This window comes from Prunus mume, linkage group LG2, assembly GCF_029339155.1.
Source record: "Prunus mume cultivar Tortuosa linkage group LG2, ASM2933915v1, whole genome shotgun sequence".
NCBI classification, from domain to species: Eukaryota; Viridiplantae; Streptophyta; class Magnoliopsida; order Rosales; family Rosaceae; genus Prunus; species Prunus mume.
In genome coordinates this window covers 13,487,900-13,505,879 of record NC_142699.1, presented here as the reverse complement: position 1 = coordinate 13,505,879, position 17,980 = coordinate 13,487,900, and the positions used below count along the sequence as shown (strand labels likewise).

General features: G+C 38.3%; 3 protein-coding genes across 4 annotated transcripts; all 3 read left to right on the top strand.

Annotated features, from left to right (window-relative positions):
* The first annotated feature begins 2,327 nt into the window (after positions 1 to 2,327).
* Positions 2,328 to 4,757, top strand: LOC103320772 (serpin-ZX). Of its 2 annotated transcripts, XM_089044800.1 has the most exons (3): positions 2,328 to 2,465; positions 2,553 to 2,986; positions 3,703 to 4,757. In XM_089044800.1, the coding sequence occupies exons 2-3, from the start codon at positions 2,597 to 2,599 to the stop codon at positions 4,474 to 4,476; spliced, it is 1,164 nt and encodes a 387-aa protein (XP_088900926.1). In that variant the 5' UTR covers positions 2,328 to 2,465; positions 2,553 to 2,596; the 3' UTR covers positions 4,477 to 4,757. The 2 variants fall into 2 exon arrangements, with proteins under 2 accessions (XP_088900926.1, XP_008220716.2); XM_008222494.2 differs by having other exon boundaries at positions 2,427 to 2,986.
* Positions 4,758 to 8,043: 3,286 nt separating this feature from the next.
* LOC103320771 (serpin-ZX-like) lies at positions 8,044 to 10,335 on the top strand. The gene is made up of 2 exons (XM_008222493.3): positions 8,044 to 8,572; positions 9,287 to 10,335. The coding sequence occupies exons 1-2, from the start codon at positions 8,183 to 8,185 to the stop codon at positions 10,058 to 10,060; spliced, it is 1,164 nt and encodes a 387-aa protein (XP_008220715.2). The 5' UTR covers positions 8,044 to 8,182; the 3' UTR covers positions 10,061 to 10,335.
* Positions 10,336 to 13,200: 2,865 nt separating this feature from the next.
* Positions 13,201 to 17,311, top strand: PDE135 (Xanthine/uracil permease family protein). Its single transcript, XM_008222491.3, has 15 exons — positions 13,201 to 13,339; positions 13,612 to 13,876; positions 14,406 to 14,503; positions 14,602 to 14,778; positions 14,911 to 15,011; positions 15,126 to 15,201; positions 15,293 to 15,352; positions 15,434 to 15,618; positions 15,728 to 15,824; positions 15,989 to 16,075; positions 16,242 to 16,300; positions 16,386 to 16,477; positions 16,568 to 16,645; positions 16,722 to 16,882; positions 16,980 to 17,311. The coding sequence occupies exons 2-15, from the start codon at positions 13,717 to 13,719 to the stop codon at positions 17,196 to 17,198; spliced, it is 1,650 nt and encodes a 549-aa protein (XP_008220713.2). The 5' UTR covers positions 13,201 to 13,339; positions 13,612 to 13,716; the 3' UTR covers positions 17,199 to 17,311.
* Positions 17,312 to 17,980: the final 669 nt, after the last annotated feature.

The window sequence follows — 17,980 nt, the reverse complement described above, 5'->3', positions numbered from 1 at the left end:
GCACGATTTGGGTTGGATTGGTTTTTGCCTCAAATTAGAACCAATCTGGTACTATTCATCCGGTTTGATTTTAATAAAAAAAAAATTCAAAAACTGTCCAGTTTTGGTCCGGTTCGATTTTGAACCGGATTTTAAAAAATGATTTTTTAATACAATTCTCAACTGAAATATTATGTTTTTTACTTGAAAATTAACAAATTATTTAATTTTATATAAAAATAAATATTAAAGTTAGAAAATAGAGATATTTTGAAATTGAAATTGGATAAATACTAGTTTTTTTGTTTGTTTGTTAAATTAAAAATATAGCATTAAATATAAATATATATTGAAATTATATATTTTTTAATTTGACTGGTTCGGTTTGGCCCGATCCAGTTTTTGAAGACATGGAACCAGATCCAAAACTGATCTAAACTGGTCTAGTTTGGTTTTTGACCCGTTGTTGACTTTTTGGTCAACTCGGTTTTTTTCCGGTTTGGTACAATGTGGTTCGGCTCGGATTTTCAGTTCCGGTTTGAATGCCCACCCCTAATTATAAGTTTAAGTCATAGATTCGTATAATACGCCCAACCCACATGGTGTGTGGACTGGGTGAAGGCATATAAAAATGGGGCCTCCTACCCACCTCTAGTCCAATAAGTATACTAGCAAAAAAAAACATTTTATGTGTGAAATTAAGGCTTTTTGGGCTTTATTTTGAACTTTTTTGGGTCTTTTTCTTTATCTTTCATATAATGGGCCTTTTTTTTTATGGGGTAATTTCATTTTTGGTAGTTAGAGTCGAATTTAATTTTGGTCATTGAAATTTCAATTTTCCGATTTTGCTTACTGTATTTACAGTTGTTAGCAAATCAGGTATAATGTTTTAATTCCGTGAGTTTCATTAATTAAAAAAAAATATTATAAATAAATAAATTTTAATAATTTTTTAATATTTCTAATCCTAGCCCAGCCCCCTGTATTGTACCAAACCTTCTTCACCTTTCCCCGCCACTGTCCCCACCCAACCCCAACCACGGTCTTCCTCCATTTCTCTTTCTTTCTCTTCACCTCTTCTCCTCTCTCGATCTCTCTCCTGCAAAATCTAGCATAAGTTGAAACAAAACTTCAATTAGCAGTATTTCCAAATGCCTTATGTTGAAACTCTACTCATTGATATCAAAATTTTAATATAATCCAATTAAATTGGCATCAACCGTTATGACAATGCCACAAAGAGATCTTCTTTCCAAACATCAATTCAAACTCTAACATAAATCTACCAAAACCCTTTTCTCTTCTACATTTAAAATACCATCTTAAAGAATTTATCATTACTACTCAAAATGTTGGCGCAATTGAGCAGAATTCCCGTGAAACATGCATGTACAACTCAAAATTTGTGAAAATAAGTAAGACCAACCCAGATATCCAAGCAGCCACGAAATCAATAAGAACTCAAAAACACAATCACAAAAAGACAATCTTTAAAAAGAAAATAAAGACAAGAATTCAAATTCAGATCGATAAAGCAGTAAATAAACTTAATTTTTGGATAAAATCACTTTGTCCCATTCAAAGAAATGGATCTAAAAGACAAAAAAGAAGAGGAAAGAGCAATAGAGAGAGAGAGAGAGAGAGAGAGAGAGAGAGAGTAACCTTAGGAGAATGTAGCGGGAAAAACTGGGATAGGAGATCTAAGGCGCGATTCAAATCTATGCGGTGCGGGAGCTTGGTTTTAGCTCGTAAAAAAAAAATTAATTAATAAAATGGACGGAATTAAAATATTGGACATAATTTGCTAACAGCTGCAAATATAGCGATGAAAATCGAAAAATTGAAATTTTGTTGATCAAAATTAAATTTGACCCTAATCCTAGTGACCAAAAATGTAATTCACTCTTTTTTTATATACTTAAAACTAACATACTTACCACCTAAGTTTTAAACATTTTATTATAATTTTTGATCAAAATGAGGTAAGTGTTAAACGAAAAGGCCTCATTTTTATTTTTGCCTAAGGCCTCCAAAATCAATAAACTGATCATGCGTATAGTGTATGTGAGTTTAATATATTACTGCTTATCTCAATTGGTGAAGTCTTTAAAAAAAAGTGAAAGTAGGTTTTCATATGCACATGGAACTTGGGACATTCTTTCAATTCTGCCAATGAACTTTCAATATGCTTATAAACTCCCCTCAAAAGGTAAAGACTCAAATGAAACAAAATTCTTTGAAATTTTATTTTATATATGATGATTTCTTTTGGGTCCAATAAATACTTTGTCTTTCCGCTGCACGCCATATATGGAGGAATAAAAAGCCCAATTAGTCAACAGGTCAAGGTTTAATTGTAATAAGCCCACTGAATTATCAGTTTAGTAAAAGACAGCCTCATCCAACCGACACCGATTCGGGGTCTACACCACAGGTCCAAAAGAGAGCCTCATCCAACCGACACCGATGAGGGATCTGCAACACAGGTTATCCTTTGTTGTCCTTCTCCCCTGTTGGCACCGACACGGAGGCTTGAACTTCTACATGCTAATAAGCCCTTCCGTCTTTTATAGGCTGGAAACAATCGCAATAACATCCGATCAAACGCACAGCAACAATGGATCTAAGAGAAAGCATCCGCAACCAGAACGACGTAGCTTTGGGACTGACCAAGAAGCTACTTCAGACTGAGGGCAAGGAATCGAACCTGGTCTACTCGCCGCTGTCCATCCACGTGGTGCTCAGCCTGATCGCGGCCGGGTCGAAGGGTCCCACCCAGGACCAGCTCCTCTCCTTCCTCAGGGCCAAGTCCGCCGATTACCTCAACTCCTTCGCCGCCGAGCTCGTCTCCGTCATCTTCTCCGACGGGTCCCCCAGCGGTGGGCCCCGCTTGTCATTTGCGAATGGCCTTTGGGTCGACAGGTCTCTCCCTCTCAAGCCTTCTTTCAAGCAGGTGGTGGATACTGCTTACAAGGCAGCTCTCTTCCAAGTCGATTTTCAGACCAATGTAAGCTCCCTTGCCCCTATACCGGCCGTGGGTTTTGGTCACTGGCTTACAATAAAATGGAAGTCTCCAACTTTTTTTTGCTGCTGCTGATGCTCTGTCCTACTTGTTTCATTTAACCTCCAATTGCAGCAAACTTTAACTAATTTTTTGCTACTTAGCCTGTCTGTGTTCAAGCTAATAAGCAAATTCCATTATGAAATCTAATCACCAAATTCTTAATTAGTGTGGTTTTGCTTTTGCATAGCCTTTGCCCTTATGAAATCTTATCACAGACTGTTTGCATATTAGTATTCGATTCGTGCTGGTAATATGATTAGTCAAAAGACCCTTGGGATCGCACAATTGCTGGTCTATAATGTTCCTCTTTTCGTTTTATAATTATAATATGTGATTGATCGTTGAGGTAAATGATTGACATTCTAGAATGGGTCGGTTTTGATTGGCGGGACTGGCAAGCAACACGATCCTACTAGTTAGTTACTTGCAGAAAACAATCCATTAATTGCACTTTGTATATGTGTGTGTGTGTGTGTAAAGTATGATAGAGTGATAAAATTCCTAGGGGGTAAAAGCACTCCATAATGAGTTCAATTGCCCTTTTTTTCTGCCTTTCTCATTTAGTTAGTAGAATGATTGTTTTTCAGTGGGTTTTTATTACTGAAACAATAAGTATGCTGATAGCAATATTTCATAAATTATTGTTCTTGGTGCCCAAGGCTGCTGAAGTGACCTCTGGAGTGAATTCATGGGCTGAAAAGGAGACTAGTGGCCTTATCAAGGAGATACTTCCTCCCGGGTCAGTTGACAGCTCAACCAGGCTCATCTTTGCGAATGCATTATACTTCAAAGGAGCTTGGAACGAGAAGTTTGATGCATCAACAACAAAAGAGCATGACTTCCACCTTCTTGACGGGAGGACAGTTAAGGCACCCTTCATGACCAGCGAGAAGAAGCAGTTTGTAAGTTCCTACGATGGTTTCACTGTCTTAGGACTTCCTTACAAACAAGGTGAAGACAAGCGGCGTTTCTCCATGCACGTCTTTCTTCCAGAGGCAAAAGATGGGCTGCCATCTTTGGTTGAGAAACTCGGTTCTGAGTCCGGGTTTTTGGATCGCCATCTTCCCAAGCAACAAGTTGAAGTGGGTGACTTCAAACTCCCGAAGTTTAAGATCTCTTTCGGGTTTGAAGCTTCCAATGTTCTGAAGGGTCTAGGAGTGGTGTTGCCTTTCAGTGGTGGAGGTTTGACAGGGATGGTGGACTCTCCTGTGGGTCAGAACCTATTTGTTTCCAGCATATTCCACAAGTCCTTCATTGAAGTGAATGAGGAAGGAACGGAAGCTGCAGCTTCTTCTGCTGGTGTCATAAAATTGAGGGGTCTTCCCATAACCACCGACTTTGTGGCCGATCATCCATTCCTCTTCCTGATCCGAGAAGAATTGACTGGAACAGTCATGTTCATCGGTCATGTTCTAAATCCCCTTCCAGACTGATTGTTATTATAACATCTCCTGTACTAAGAGGAAATGTGTAGGTACATCAACACCAGACTTTAGTATTAAAAAAATGTATGTACATGTGCTGTATTTTGTTATTACCTAATTACCCGTACTCTGAGTAGTAGCCTTGTTTCCCATGTGGCTGGCGATTGTTGTTGGTTGGTTCTGCTGCCATGGCTTCAATCTATTGTAGAATCTTGATTCCAAGTACTTATTTTATGATGTACTCTGTTTGACAAGAAGCTTTAGCTGAAACTGAGTGATGGTTTCCACAATTTTGGTTTAGTGCTAACTATCAGTCCTAAGTTTGACATTTACAAAATAGTACCTTAGTTGAGTAAAAAACATTTAGAAACACATGTTTCTGATCCGAGTTTGAGGTGCTTGCTTTGTTTGTCTTGTCTTAAAATTTTCACAATATCTGAATCAAATTTCCAAGTGTAATGCTTGATTTTCTATTTTGGATACTTTTATTTTCCTTTCTTGTCTGCCTGATTACGTTTATTTTTTCAAATTTCTTGTCTGCTTGATTATGATCTGTTGAATTATTGCTATTAATTATTTTGATGTAATTCGGGTTATGGTCCAGCATTTTCCCGCTTTCTAATCACGGCCATCTCCTTCTTTCTTATCACTTCCACTCCACTTCCTCCACCGTCAGTCAGCATGCTATTATATTAGCAAGCAAGAGAGAAAGGATGTGGCCGGGGAATTTGGTAAGTTTGAGTTTGAGAGGAGGTTGCTTCTCTGTTTGAGAGCTTAGTAAGCTTTTTTATTTACTTATTTATTCTTTTAATCTTGTTTGATATTGTGACACGTTTTGGCAGAGGTTACTAATTAGTCAACTAATTACAACTTTGCTAGTAGATTACAGTAAATAAGATCTGGGCTTGGTAATTGAAATTAGCACATGCTTTCTTAAACATATAAAAGTGAAGGCTCAAGGTAAGGTAAACTTTACACACAAATAAATGTAGATTTTGCAAAGACCCAATAGTGTAGTAGTTTGGAGTCGTTGCTTTTCTAGGTAAGATTATGAGTAGGGGTAGGCACGATTTGGGTTGGATTGGTTTTTGCCTCAAATTAGAACCAATCTGGTACTATTCATCCAGTTTGATTTTAATAAAAAAAATTTCAAAAACTGTCCAGTTCTGGTCCGGTTCGATTTTGAACCGGATTTTAAAAAATTATTTTTTAATACAATTCTCAACTGAAATATTATGTTTTTTACTTGAAAATTAACAAATTATTCAATTTCATATAAAAATAAATATTAAAGTTAGAAAATAGAGATATTTTGAAATTGAAATTGGATAAATATTAGTTTTTTTGTTTGTTTGTTAAATTAAAAATATAGCATTAAATATAAATATATATTGAAATTATATATTTTTTAATTTGACTGGTTCGGTTTGGCTCGATCCAGTTTTTGAAGACATGGAACTGGATCCAAAACTAATCTAAACTGGTCTAGTTTGGTTTTTGACCGGTTGTTGACTTTTTGGTCAACTAGGTTTTTTTCCGGTTTGGTTCAGTGTGGTTCACTCAGATTTCCAGTTCACGGTTTGAATGACCACCCCTAATTATGAGTTTAAGTCCCAAAGATTCAGTATAAGCCCAACCACATGGTGTGTGTGGGTGAAGATATACCAAAAAAAGGGCCTCCTACCCACCTATAGTCCAATAAGTATACTAGCAAAAAAGGCATTTTATGTGTGAAATTAAGGCTTTTTGGGCTTTATTTTGAACTTTTTTTGGGTCTTTTTCTTTATCTATCATATAATGGGCCTTTTTTTATGGGGTAATTTCATTTTTGGTGGTTAGAGTCGAATTTAATTTTGGTCATTGAAATTTCAATTTTTCGATTTTGCTCACTGTATTTACAGCTGTTAGCAAATCAGGTATAATGTTTTAATTCCGTGAGTTTCATTAATTAAAAAAAAAAATTATAAATAAATAAATTTTAATAATTTTTTAATATTTCTAATCTTCTAGCCCAACCCCCTGTATTGTACCAAACCTTCTTCACCTTACCCCGCCACTATCCCCACCCAACCCCAACCACGGTCTTCCTCCATTTCTCTTTCTTTCTCTTCACCTCTTCTCCTCTCTCGATCTCTCTCCTGCAAAATCTAGCCTAAGTTGAAACAAAACTTCGATTAGCAGTATTTCCAAATGCCTTGTGTTGAAACTCTACTCATTGATATCAAAATTTTAATATAATCCAATTAAATTGGCATCAACCGTTATGACAATGCCACAAAGAGATCTTCTTTCCAAACATCAATTCAATCTCTAACATAAATCTACCAAAACCCTTTTCTCTTCTGCATTTAAAATACCATCTTAAAGAATTTATCATTACTACTCAAAATGTTGGCGCAATTGAGCAGAATTCCCGTGAAACATGCACGTACAACTCAAAATTTGTGAAAATAAGTAAGACCAACCCAGATATCCAAGCAGCCACGAAATCAATAAGAACTCAAAAACACAATCACAAAAAGACAATCTTTAAAAAGAAAATGAAGACAAGAATTCAAATTCAGATCGATAAAGCAGTAAATAAACTTAATTTTTGGATAAAATCACTTTGTCCCATTCAAAGAAATGGATCTAAAAGACAAAAAAGAAGAGGAAAGAGCAATAGAGAGAGAGAGAGAGAGAGAGAGAGAGAGAGAGAGTAACCTTATGGGATAGGAGATCTAAGGCGCGATTCAAATCTATGCGGTGCGGGAGCTTGGTTTTAGCTCGTAAAAAAAAAATTAATTAATAAAATGGACGGAATTAAAATATTGGTCATAATTTGCTAACAGCTGCAAATATAGCGATGAAAATTGAAAAATTGAAATTTTGTTGATCAAAATTAAATTCGACCATAATCCTAGTGACCAAAAATGTAATTCACCCTTTTTTTATATACTTAAAACTAACATACTTACCACCTAAGTTTTAAACAATTTATTATAATTTTTGATCAAAATGAGGTAAGTGTTAAACGAAAAGGCCTCATTTTTATTTTTGCCTAAGGCCTCCAAAATCAATGAACTAATCATGCGTATAGTGTATGTGAGTTTAGTATATTACTGTTTATCTCAATTGGTGAAGTCCTTAAAAAAAAGTGAAAGTAGGTTTTCATATGCACATGGAACTTGGGACATTCTTTCAATTCTGCCAATGAACTTTCAATATGCTTATAAACTCCCCTCAAAAGGTAAAGACTCAAATGAAACAAAATTCTTTGAAATTTTATTTTATATATGATGATTTCTTTTGGGTCCAATAAATACTTTGTCTTTCCGCTGCACGCCATATATGGAGGAATAAAAAGCCCAATTAGTCAACAGGTCAAGGTTTAATTGTAATAAGCCCACTGAATTATCAGTTTAGTGTACATCTTAGGCAACCAGGCCCAAAAGAGAGCCTCATCCAACCGACAACGATTCGGGATCTGCACCACAGGTCCAAAAGAGAGCCTCATCCAACCAACACCGATGAGGGCCTCATCCAACCGACACCGATTCGGGATCTGCACCACAGGTCCAAAAGAGAGCCTCATCCAACCGCAGGTTATCCTTTGTTGTCCTTCTCCCCTGTTGGGACCGACACGGAGGCTTGAACTTCTACATGCTAATAAGCCCTTCCGTCTCGTATAGGCTGGAAACAATCGCAATAACATCCGATCAAACGCACAGCAACAATGGATCTAAGAGAAAGCATCCGCAACCAGAACGACGTAGCTTTGGGACTGACCAAGAAGCTACTTCAGACTGAGGGCAAGGAATCGAACCTGGTCTACTCGCCGCTGTCCATCCACGTGGTGCTCAGCCTGATCGCGGCCGGGTCGAAGGGTCCCACCCAGGACCAGCTCCTCTCCTTCCTCAGGGCCAAGTCCGCCGATTACCTCAACTCCTTCGCCGCCGAGCTCGTCTCCGTCATCTTCTCCGACGGGTCCCCCAGCGGTGGGCCCCGCTTGTCATTTGCGAATGGCATTTGGGTCGACAGGTCTCTCCCTCTCAAGCCTTCTTTCAAGCAGGTGGTGGATACTGATTACAAGGCAGCTCTCTTCCAAGTCGATTTTCAGACCAATGTAAGCTCCCTTGCCCCTATACCCGTCGTGGGTTTTGGTCACTGGCTTACAATAAAATGGAAGTCTCCAACTTTTTTTTGCTGCTGCTGATGCTCTGTCCTACTTGTTTCATTTAATCTCCAATTGCAGCAAACTTTAACTAATTTTTTGCTACTTAGCCTGTCTGTGTTCATGCTAATAAGCAAATTCCATTATGAAATCTAATCACCAATTTCTTAATTAGTGTGGTTTTGCTTTTGCATAGCCTTTGCCCTTATGAAATCTTATCACAGACTGTTTGCTAATTAGTATTCGATTCGTGCTGGTAATATGATTAGTCAAAAGACCCTTGGGATCGCACAATTGCTGGTCTATAATGTTCCTCTTTTCGTTTTATAATTATAATATGTGATTGATCGTTGAGGTAAATGATTGACATTCTAGAATGGGTCGGTTTTGATTGGCGGGACTGGCAAGCAACACGATCCTGCTAGTTAGTTGCTTGCAGAAAACAATCCATTAATTGCACTTTGTATATGTGTGTGTGTGTGTAAAGTATGATAGAATGATAAAATTCCTAAGGGGTAAAAGCACTCCATAATGAGTTCAACTGCCCTTTTTTTCTGCCTTTCTCATTTAGTTAGTAGAATGATTGTTTTTCAGTGGGTTTTTATTACTGAAACAATAAGTATGCTGATAGCAATATTTCATAAATTATTGTTCTTGGTGCCCAAGGCTGCTGAAGTGACCTCTGGAGCGAATTCATGGGCTGAAAAGGAGACTAGTGGTCTTATCAAGGAGATACTTCCTCCCGGGTCAGTTGACAGCTCAACCAGGCTCATCTTTGCGAATGCATTATACTTCAAAGGAGCTTGGAACGAGAAGTTTGATGCATCAACAACAAAAGAGCATGACTTCCACCTTCTTGACGGGAGCACAGTTAAGGCACCCTTCATGACCAGCAACAAGAAGCAGTTAGTAAGTTCCTACGATGGTTTCACAGTCTTAGGACTTCCTTACAAACAAGGTGAAGACAAGCGGCATTTCTCCATGCACGTCTTTCTTCCAGATGCAAAAGATGGGCTGCCATCTTTGGTTGAGAAACTCGGTTCTGAGTCCGGGTTTTTGGATCGCCATCTTCCCAAGCAACAAGTTGAAGTGGGTGACTTCAAACTCCCAAAGTTTAAGATCTCTTTCGGGTTTGAAGCTTCCAATGTTCTGAAGGGTCTAGGAGTGGTGTTGCCTTTCAGTGGTGGAGGTTTGACAGAGATGGTGGACTCTCCTGTGGGTCAGACCCTATATGTTTCCAGCATATTCCACAAGTCCTTCATTGAAGTGAATGAGGAAGGAACAGAAGCTGCAGCTGCTTCTGCTGCTGTCATAAACTCGAGGAGTCTGCCCATAACCATCGACTTTGTGGCTGATCATCCATTCCTCTTCCTGATCCGAGAAGAATTGACTGGAACGGTCTTGTTCATCGGTCATGTTCTAAATCCCCTTGCAGACTGATTGTTATTATAACATCTCCTGTATTAAGAGGAAATGTGTAGGTACATCAACACCAGACTTTAGTATTAAAAAAATGTATGTTCATGTGCAGTATTTTGTTATTACCTAATTACCCGTACTCTCAGTAGTAACCTTGTTTCCCATGTGGCTGGCGATTGTTGTTGGTTCTGCTGCCATGGCTTCAATCTATTGTAGAATCTTGATTCCAAATACCTATTTTATGATGTACTCTGTTTGACAAAGCTTTAGCTGAAACTGAGTGATGGTTTCCACAATTTTGGTTTAGTGCTATCAGTCCTACAAAATAGTACCTCAGTTGAGACAAAAACATTTAGAAACACATGTTTCTGATCCGAGTTTGGGGTGCTTGCTTTGTTTGTCTTGTCTTAAAATTTTCACAATATCTGAATCAAATTTCCAAGTATAATGCTTGATTTTCTATTTTGGATACTTTTATTTTCCTTTTTTGTCTCCTTGATTACGTTTTTTTTTTAAATTTCTTGTCTGCTTGATTATGATTTGTTGAATTGTTGCTATTAATTATTTTGGTGTAATTCCGGTTATGGTCCAGCATTTTCCCGCTTTCTAATCACGGCCGTCTCCTTCTTTCTTATCACTTCCCCTCCACTTCCTCCACCGTCAGTCAGCATGCTATTATATTAGCAAGCAAGAGAGAAAGGATAGAAATTTATCATAAAATTAATGCCTAAACGAAAGAACCTCCTACTAAATTAATCAAATGAAACCAAGCTTTAAAAAGACACCCCAAAAAAAGAAAAGAGTTGTTTTTGGCTCCAATGAATAGTTTCCGTCGGACTTATTTTGGTCACCTTGCTTTGTCTTGCCTTGCCTCTTAGCGCACAAGCAACACAAACCCAATTAGAATTAGTCATCAGTTAATGCGGTGCATTCGACAAATAAATATAAGTATATTTTAAGCAGCTAACAATCGAAATGTCTTCCCTTCCCATCCGAAAAATAAGGCAACAATGGATGATCTAATAAGAGAAAGCATCCGCAACCAGAACGACGTCGCTTTGGGGCTCAACAGCAATAAGCTACTTCAGACTGAGGGCAAGGAATCGAACGTGGTCTACTCCCCCCTGTCCATCCACGTGGTGTCAGCCTGATCGCCGCTGGGTCCAAGCTGCTCTCCTTCCTCAAGTCCAAGTCCGCCGATCACCTCAACTCCTTCGCCGCCGAGATTATCTCCGTCATCTTCTCCGATGGGTTCCCCAGCGGTGGGCCCCGCTTGTCATTTGCGAATGGCATTTGGGTCAACCGGCCTCTCCTTCTCAAGCCTTCTTTCAAGCAGGTGGTGGACACTGCTTACAAGGCCGCTCACTCCCAAGTCCATTTTCAGACCAATGTAAGCCCATGAAATGAAAGTTTCTAACTTTTCTTGCTGCAAGTCTTGGGGACTCTATCCTTCTTGCTTCATTCAAACTCTCATTGCAACAAGAAGCAGCAAAGTTTAATTAATTTTTTGGTAATTAGCCTTGTGTTTTCATGTTAATATGCTGCTAATGCCATTATGGCATTATGCAATCAATCTTATCACAGATTGTTTATTGATTTGGAAATTGCCTTTTCATTTAGTTAGTAAAGCAACTGTTCGTTAGTGGGTTTTTCTTAATGAAATAATATAAGAAGTATGCTGGTAGAAAGCAATATTTTCTAACTGGAGTGAATTCATGGGCTGAAAAGGAGACTAGTGGCCTTATCAAGGAGATACTTCCTCCCGGGTCAGTTGACAGCACAACCAAGCTCATCTTTGCAAATGCGTCATACTTCAAAGGAGTTTGGAACGAGAAATTTGATGCATCAATAACAAAAGAGCATGACTTTCACCTTCTCGACGGAAGCACAGTTAAGGCGCCCTTGATGACCAGCGAGAAAAAGCAGTTTGTTTACCAAGTTACCTGTACTCTCGCAGTAGTCTTGTTTCTCATGTGGCTGGCGATTGTTGTTGGTTCTGCTGCCATGCCTTTAATCTATTGTAGGATCTCGATTTGGAAAACTTATTTTATGCTATACTCTGTTTGACAAAAAAGCTTTAGCGATGGTTTACAATCTCGGATCAGTCCTCCTAAGCTGGCAATTACAAAAACAGTATCTTAGTTGAGACAATTTCATTTCTAGGCACATGTTTCTGATCCGAGTTTAAGGTGCATTGTTTGTCTTGTCTTAAAATTTTCACAATTTATGAATCAAGTTTCTAAGGATAAACGAGGTGTGTATTTCTTTGAGGCCCTTAGCTCGACAAAACCTCATGTACTCCTGTTGCATCATTGTCCCTTTCTTCCGAGAGAGGAGAAAAAACAAAAAAGTTCAGTGTGAAACATTGAAAATAGGAGTGTAGGAAAGTCGCTTTCATAGGATTTTAAAAAAGACACATAGATTATTATATTTTTGCTTGATTTTTGATTTTGGATGTATACACACATCGCACGTATGGTTGATTACTGATGTAGATTATTTAGTACATGAAAACGTTGTCAATTTAAAAATAAATAAAAAACAACCTTCAGTTTCTGCCGACCTCGTCTCGTCCCAACGGACGGCGTGGGTTTCACGTGGCTGGCGCGAAATTTTAAATCCTTATAATGTTAGTTGTCATGTCACGACCCTCACCCCATGCAATGGTGCACAATGTCACATGTGGGCATGATTTTGTTCCAATATTACAATGGTACCCCAAAGGAACACAATCTTGGGAAGGATTTTAAGCAAAGTGAAAATTACTCATGATAATCATAATTTTGTTGAAATTTTGCATTTTCTAAATACGATTAGACAGTCGGATAAGGCAGGACCTACAATATGATTAGACATCGGCTGCGGTGGGCTGGTGACTCTCCCCTGTGCTACCGAAAGTGTTTGCCTAACAAATAATATTAATTTCATTAAACGGTTAACGTAATGAAGACAATTATCTAGGTGGTCGAAGTCTTCAATCTTTCATAAGATAAGTATGTCCGGAAAGCTACACCACAGAACCAAAAGGAGAAACCAAAAAAGGAGGAAAACGAAATGAAGGAATTGGCTTTTTGTTCCTGGAAGAATCATCCCCTGGCCCCAGCTGAAAAAGAAAACAAACGGAATGGCATAATCGTTAATACGAGAAAATGAAATGTTAATCTGGGAAAGTGAAAGGTTGTAACTCTCGTAATAAGTAACTGGAAGTTCCTCGAAGAGAGTTAAAGATGCACGCGTTCTGTTCTGCCCATCCCCTAAAACAGTTAATGGTTATGCTCCTCAGTACACGACAATCATAACGTAATCTCTTCCTATGAGTTCAGAGCACTCACCCTCTCTCTCTCTCTCTCTCTCTCTTCCCATGAGTTCTGATTTTCGTTCTGGGTTCTTTGTACTTTCTTAAGAATTTAATTCAAAAGGAGCTTTCTATTTATTTTTTATTTTTCTTGCTTGGAAGATACCAATACAAAGACTTTCTCTTTCTTTAAGCAGCAAAAGAAAAGACCCTCTTCCAATCTCATTTCCTTTTAGTTTTTTCCTTTTCTTCATTTGGTCGTGTCGGTGATTTACAGCAAGTACTAGTTGTTAAACCAAGAAGAAGAAGAAGAAGCTGACGCTTCAGAAATTCAAAAGAAAGAAGAAAGGAAGTGAAAGAGTGAACAAAAGCAAATCAAAAGATGGGGGAAACAGGCCACCACCACCAGCAGCAGCCTCCGCCAGTACTGGTGGCTCCGCCGCGATCTCAGATGCCTCTTGGGGCGGCAAGGGGTCCCATTTGGACTCCAACTGAGCAACTCCATCAGCTTCAGTTTTGCATCCACTCCAACCCCTCTTGGCGTTAGTCTCTCTCTCTCTCTCTCTCTCTCTTGTGTCTTCTTTCTGGGTTTTTGACAAATTTTCTTCCCACTTAGATTGCTGTATTCTATATTCTTTGAAATCCTGCAGGAAAAAGCTGGTTATTGGTGAAAGTTAGCTTCTTTTTTAATGGTTGGGTTTAAAATTAAAAGTGCATGCTTTTGGTATTGGTATTACTCTTTTAGTTTAGTAGTTGCATGTCTTAATCAGTGTGTTCGAGTTGTGGATTTTAAAGAATTGTTTATGTCATTTCTTGTGGGTTTAATTCTTTCCTAATTTGCAGCAGATCGCTTTTACCATATTTGGTTCCGATTCTCTCATCTATTCTGTTGTGTTCGAATCTATAAGTGCAACGGATGTTTCATTACCAATTTCAAGTTATCCTGCTTAGCAGAATAGAATACGATGTTACTTTAAAAATATTTTAAGAAGTTGAACAGCAAATTTCCCCTGTTATTCCTATGATATGTTTTCGGATCAACTGCCATAACTAGATGTTTGCCTTTTGCAGCGGAAACATTCCTACTGGCTTTTCAGCACTATATCGTTATGCTTGGATCCATAGTTATAATTGCAAGTACTTTTGTGCCTCGTATGGGTGGGGATCATGTAAGTTATGTCCTGTATGTCATAAAGATTATAATATATTAGTGATCTCACACTTAGCTTTGATCTTAGTGTTCTGACTTTATTCTCCCTTTGAACAGGGTGATAAAGCCCGCGTGATTCAGACGATGCTGTTTATGGCAGCAATAAACACATTGCTTCAAACAATCCTCGGGACAAGGCTTCCAACAGTGATGACTGCTTCATTTGCTTTTACCCTGCCAGTGCTGTCAATCATCAATGATTATTCTGATCGGACTTTCAGAAGTGAACATGAGGTATGCAAAGCTCAAAACATGTTATTCAAAGAGGATAAATCACACTTTTGTATCGGCATCCGTGGTTTCGGAGCAATTTGACTTTAAAACTTTGAGACAGAATATCTGAATGATCAACGTGTATGATTGCAGAGGTTTGAGGTCACAATGAGAACGATTCAAGGGTCACTTATTGTTTCTTCCTTCGTCAACATCTTCATTGGATTTAGTAAGGCATGGGGGAACTTTACAAGGTTCGTAATCATTATCTTGAGAGTGATGGCTAGAAGCCTACACTTGAAGTTCTATCAGGTCTTCATTATCCTTATTTTCTAACTATTGTGGCTTTTATTTTTCTCCTCTACCAGATTCTTTAGTCCCATTGTTATCGTGCCAGTGGTTTGTGTGGTTGGTCTTGGTCTTTTTGCAAGGGGCTTTCCACTTGTAATGTCTTCGATAAAACACTTCATTGCTTTCATGACATTCATAAGAATAATATCAAAACCATTATCTCACTCTCTGATGTTCTACACAGCTTGGTAACTGTGTGGAGATTGGCCTGCCTATGCTGATTCTGCTGGTCATATCCCAACAGGTAATTAATTTTATCCAATCTGCCACTTTTTGTTCTTAGTCTATATCCTTCATAAGTTTAACGAGACTGTTGTTTTGGCAGTATCTGAAGCGTGTTTTTCCTAGAGCCCATAACATACTTGAGAGGTTTGCTTTGCTTCTCTGCATTGGGCTTATCTGGGCATTTGCTGCTATCCTCACTGAGTCTGGTGCTTATAACAATGCTAAAGAGCAGACTAAACAAAGTTGCCGTACAGATCGCACTTTCCTTATATCATCTGCTCCTTGGTATGTACAGATATCAGGGCTCTCTACTTGTGTAACAGAGTTAATAAATTCTCTTCAAAAGAATTTTCCGTTTCCTGATATATTGTTGATATTGTTGTTTCAAATGAAGGGTTAGAATCCCATACCCATTTCAATGGGGTAAACCCATATTCAGAGCTAGCCATGTCTTTGGCATGATGGGAGCAGCACTTGTTACATCTGCAGAAGTTAGTATCTATTCTATAGACCCAATTTATTTAAACATCTCAAACATTTTTGGCATTTATACTGCCCAAGGCTCTTTTGACCTGCTTCACCTTTTTATGCACTTAGATATAGTACTATACTACTATGCACATTTTTTTATGGGTTAAATAATATTCTGTTGCAGTCAACTGGAACATATTTTGCAGCAGCACGGCTTGCAGGTGCTACGCCCCCTCCAGCAAGTGTAATAAGCCACAGTATTGGCCTACAGGTATTGCAAATACTCATGCTGCTCCTTCCTCCCTCCCCTCACCCGTACGATGTATCTGTAAATGCTTTAATAGAACTGAAAAGAAACCCTATCAGACCAAAAAGAAACCCTATATTGCTGAACAGTTAGATAATATGTGGTTCTATTTCTATATGTTCAAATGCAGGGTGTTGGAATGCTGCTTGAAGGAATTTTTGGTGCTGCTGTTGGTACAACTGCATCTGTGTAAGAAAGCAAACCCTTTTTACTTTGACATATCCGTTTCTAATGAACATTAGGAATTTACATGTGGCTCTAAATGATGTTGCAGTGAAAATGTTGGCCTCCTTGGATTGACACACATAGGGAGCAGGAGAGTGGTGCAGATTTCAACTGCTTTCATGTTCTTCTTCTCTATATTTGGTTTGTTCTGTCCTACCATTTTGAAGTGTACTAAAGACATTCCCTGTGTTTACGTCATTGTGTTTGATAATGTTAATTTGTGCCTTTCAGGGAAGTTTGGTGCTTTCTTTGCATCTATTCCTTTGCCGATATTTGCTGCCATATACTGCGTGTTATTTGGGATTGTTGGTGAGTGATTCTGTTACCATTTTTTTAAATGTTCATTTATCATGAAAATTTTTACCTTTGTTTCCTCTATCTGCAGCTGCTGTTGGGATCACGTTCATACAGTTTGCAAATAATAATTCCTTGAGAAACATCTATGTTTTGGGTCTTTCCCTGTTTCTTGGGATATCAATACCTCAATACTTTATCAGTAACACGACTCCAAACGGTGTCGGACCAGTTAGAACAGATGGAATATGGGTAAGTTACATAGACAATAGGCTGAAACTCTCTCTCTCTGATGATGATGATGATGGTTTTGTTTATCTGAAATACTACATCATTTTGATGAATGCAGTTTGATGACATAGTGAACACGATCTTTTCATCGAGCCCGACAGTGGCAATAATTGTCGGGACGCTGCTCGATAACACACTTGACGCCAAGTACTCAGCTGATGACAGAGGGCTTGCATGGTGGAGACCCTTCCAAAGCAGGAAGGGAGATTCTAGAAATGAGGAATTTTACAGTCTACCTGTTAGGATACGCGAGTACATTCCCTCCAGATATCTGTGAATGTAGTACACAACATGTGTATATACTATGAGCATATTTGTTGTGTTTATGTGCATGACATTGAGGCTTGTTATTAATTATATATATAACCATAAATCCCACTTGCCCCTTGATTTTTTTTTTCTGTTATTTTCTGGGTAATTGAAATAACCGAAAGGGAACAAGCCCATAGGGCAAGAAAACAGAAACCAAACAAAAAGCACATTGTCCCTTTGCTCCATTTTCAATTCTCCATGATCTGATGAAAGCAGTGGTGAGATAATGATTAAATCCATCAGTGCCAATCTTAATCACCAGTGATCTTAAATTAATATCGTGTACCACTAACTTTTGTTTGTAACAAAAACAACAAAACTATGAAGGAAATGTTACCTGGCCAGATTTTATATCATCAATATATTGTATAATCTATAATGTAGTCGTCGAAGACCAAGAATGTGAATGCTCCAAAGCTTCAGCAACTACCATTCACTGAAAACCAAGCTTGGAATTGACTAAAGAAGCGTGGGTTCCATCTGTCATGGCTCCCACACGTTTTCTCTCTTTCTTCTCAATACGCGTTGCGTCGGCTGCTAATCTAAAACCCCAAATCATAAAAAGAAGAAACAAAAAAACAACAATAATCCAAAAATCTACAATTTTTATACTGTCACTAAATTGACTCAATTTAAGTTATCTCCATGGCCTGATGGATTTATCATTTATTATCATTTTGATGAGCTAAAATGATGTTATGGGATAGGTGGGATGAGGGTAGACTAACTCAAAGAGCCATGTAAGCT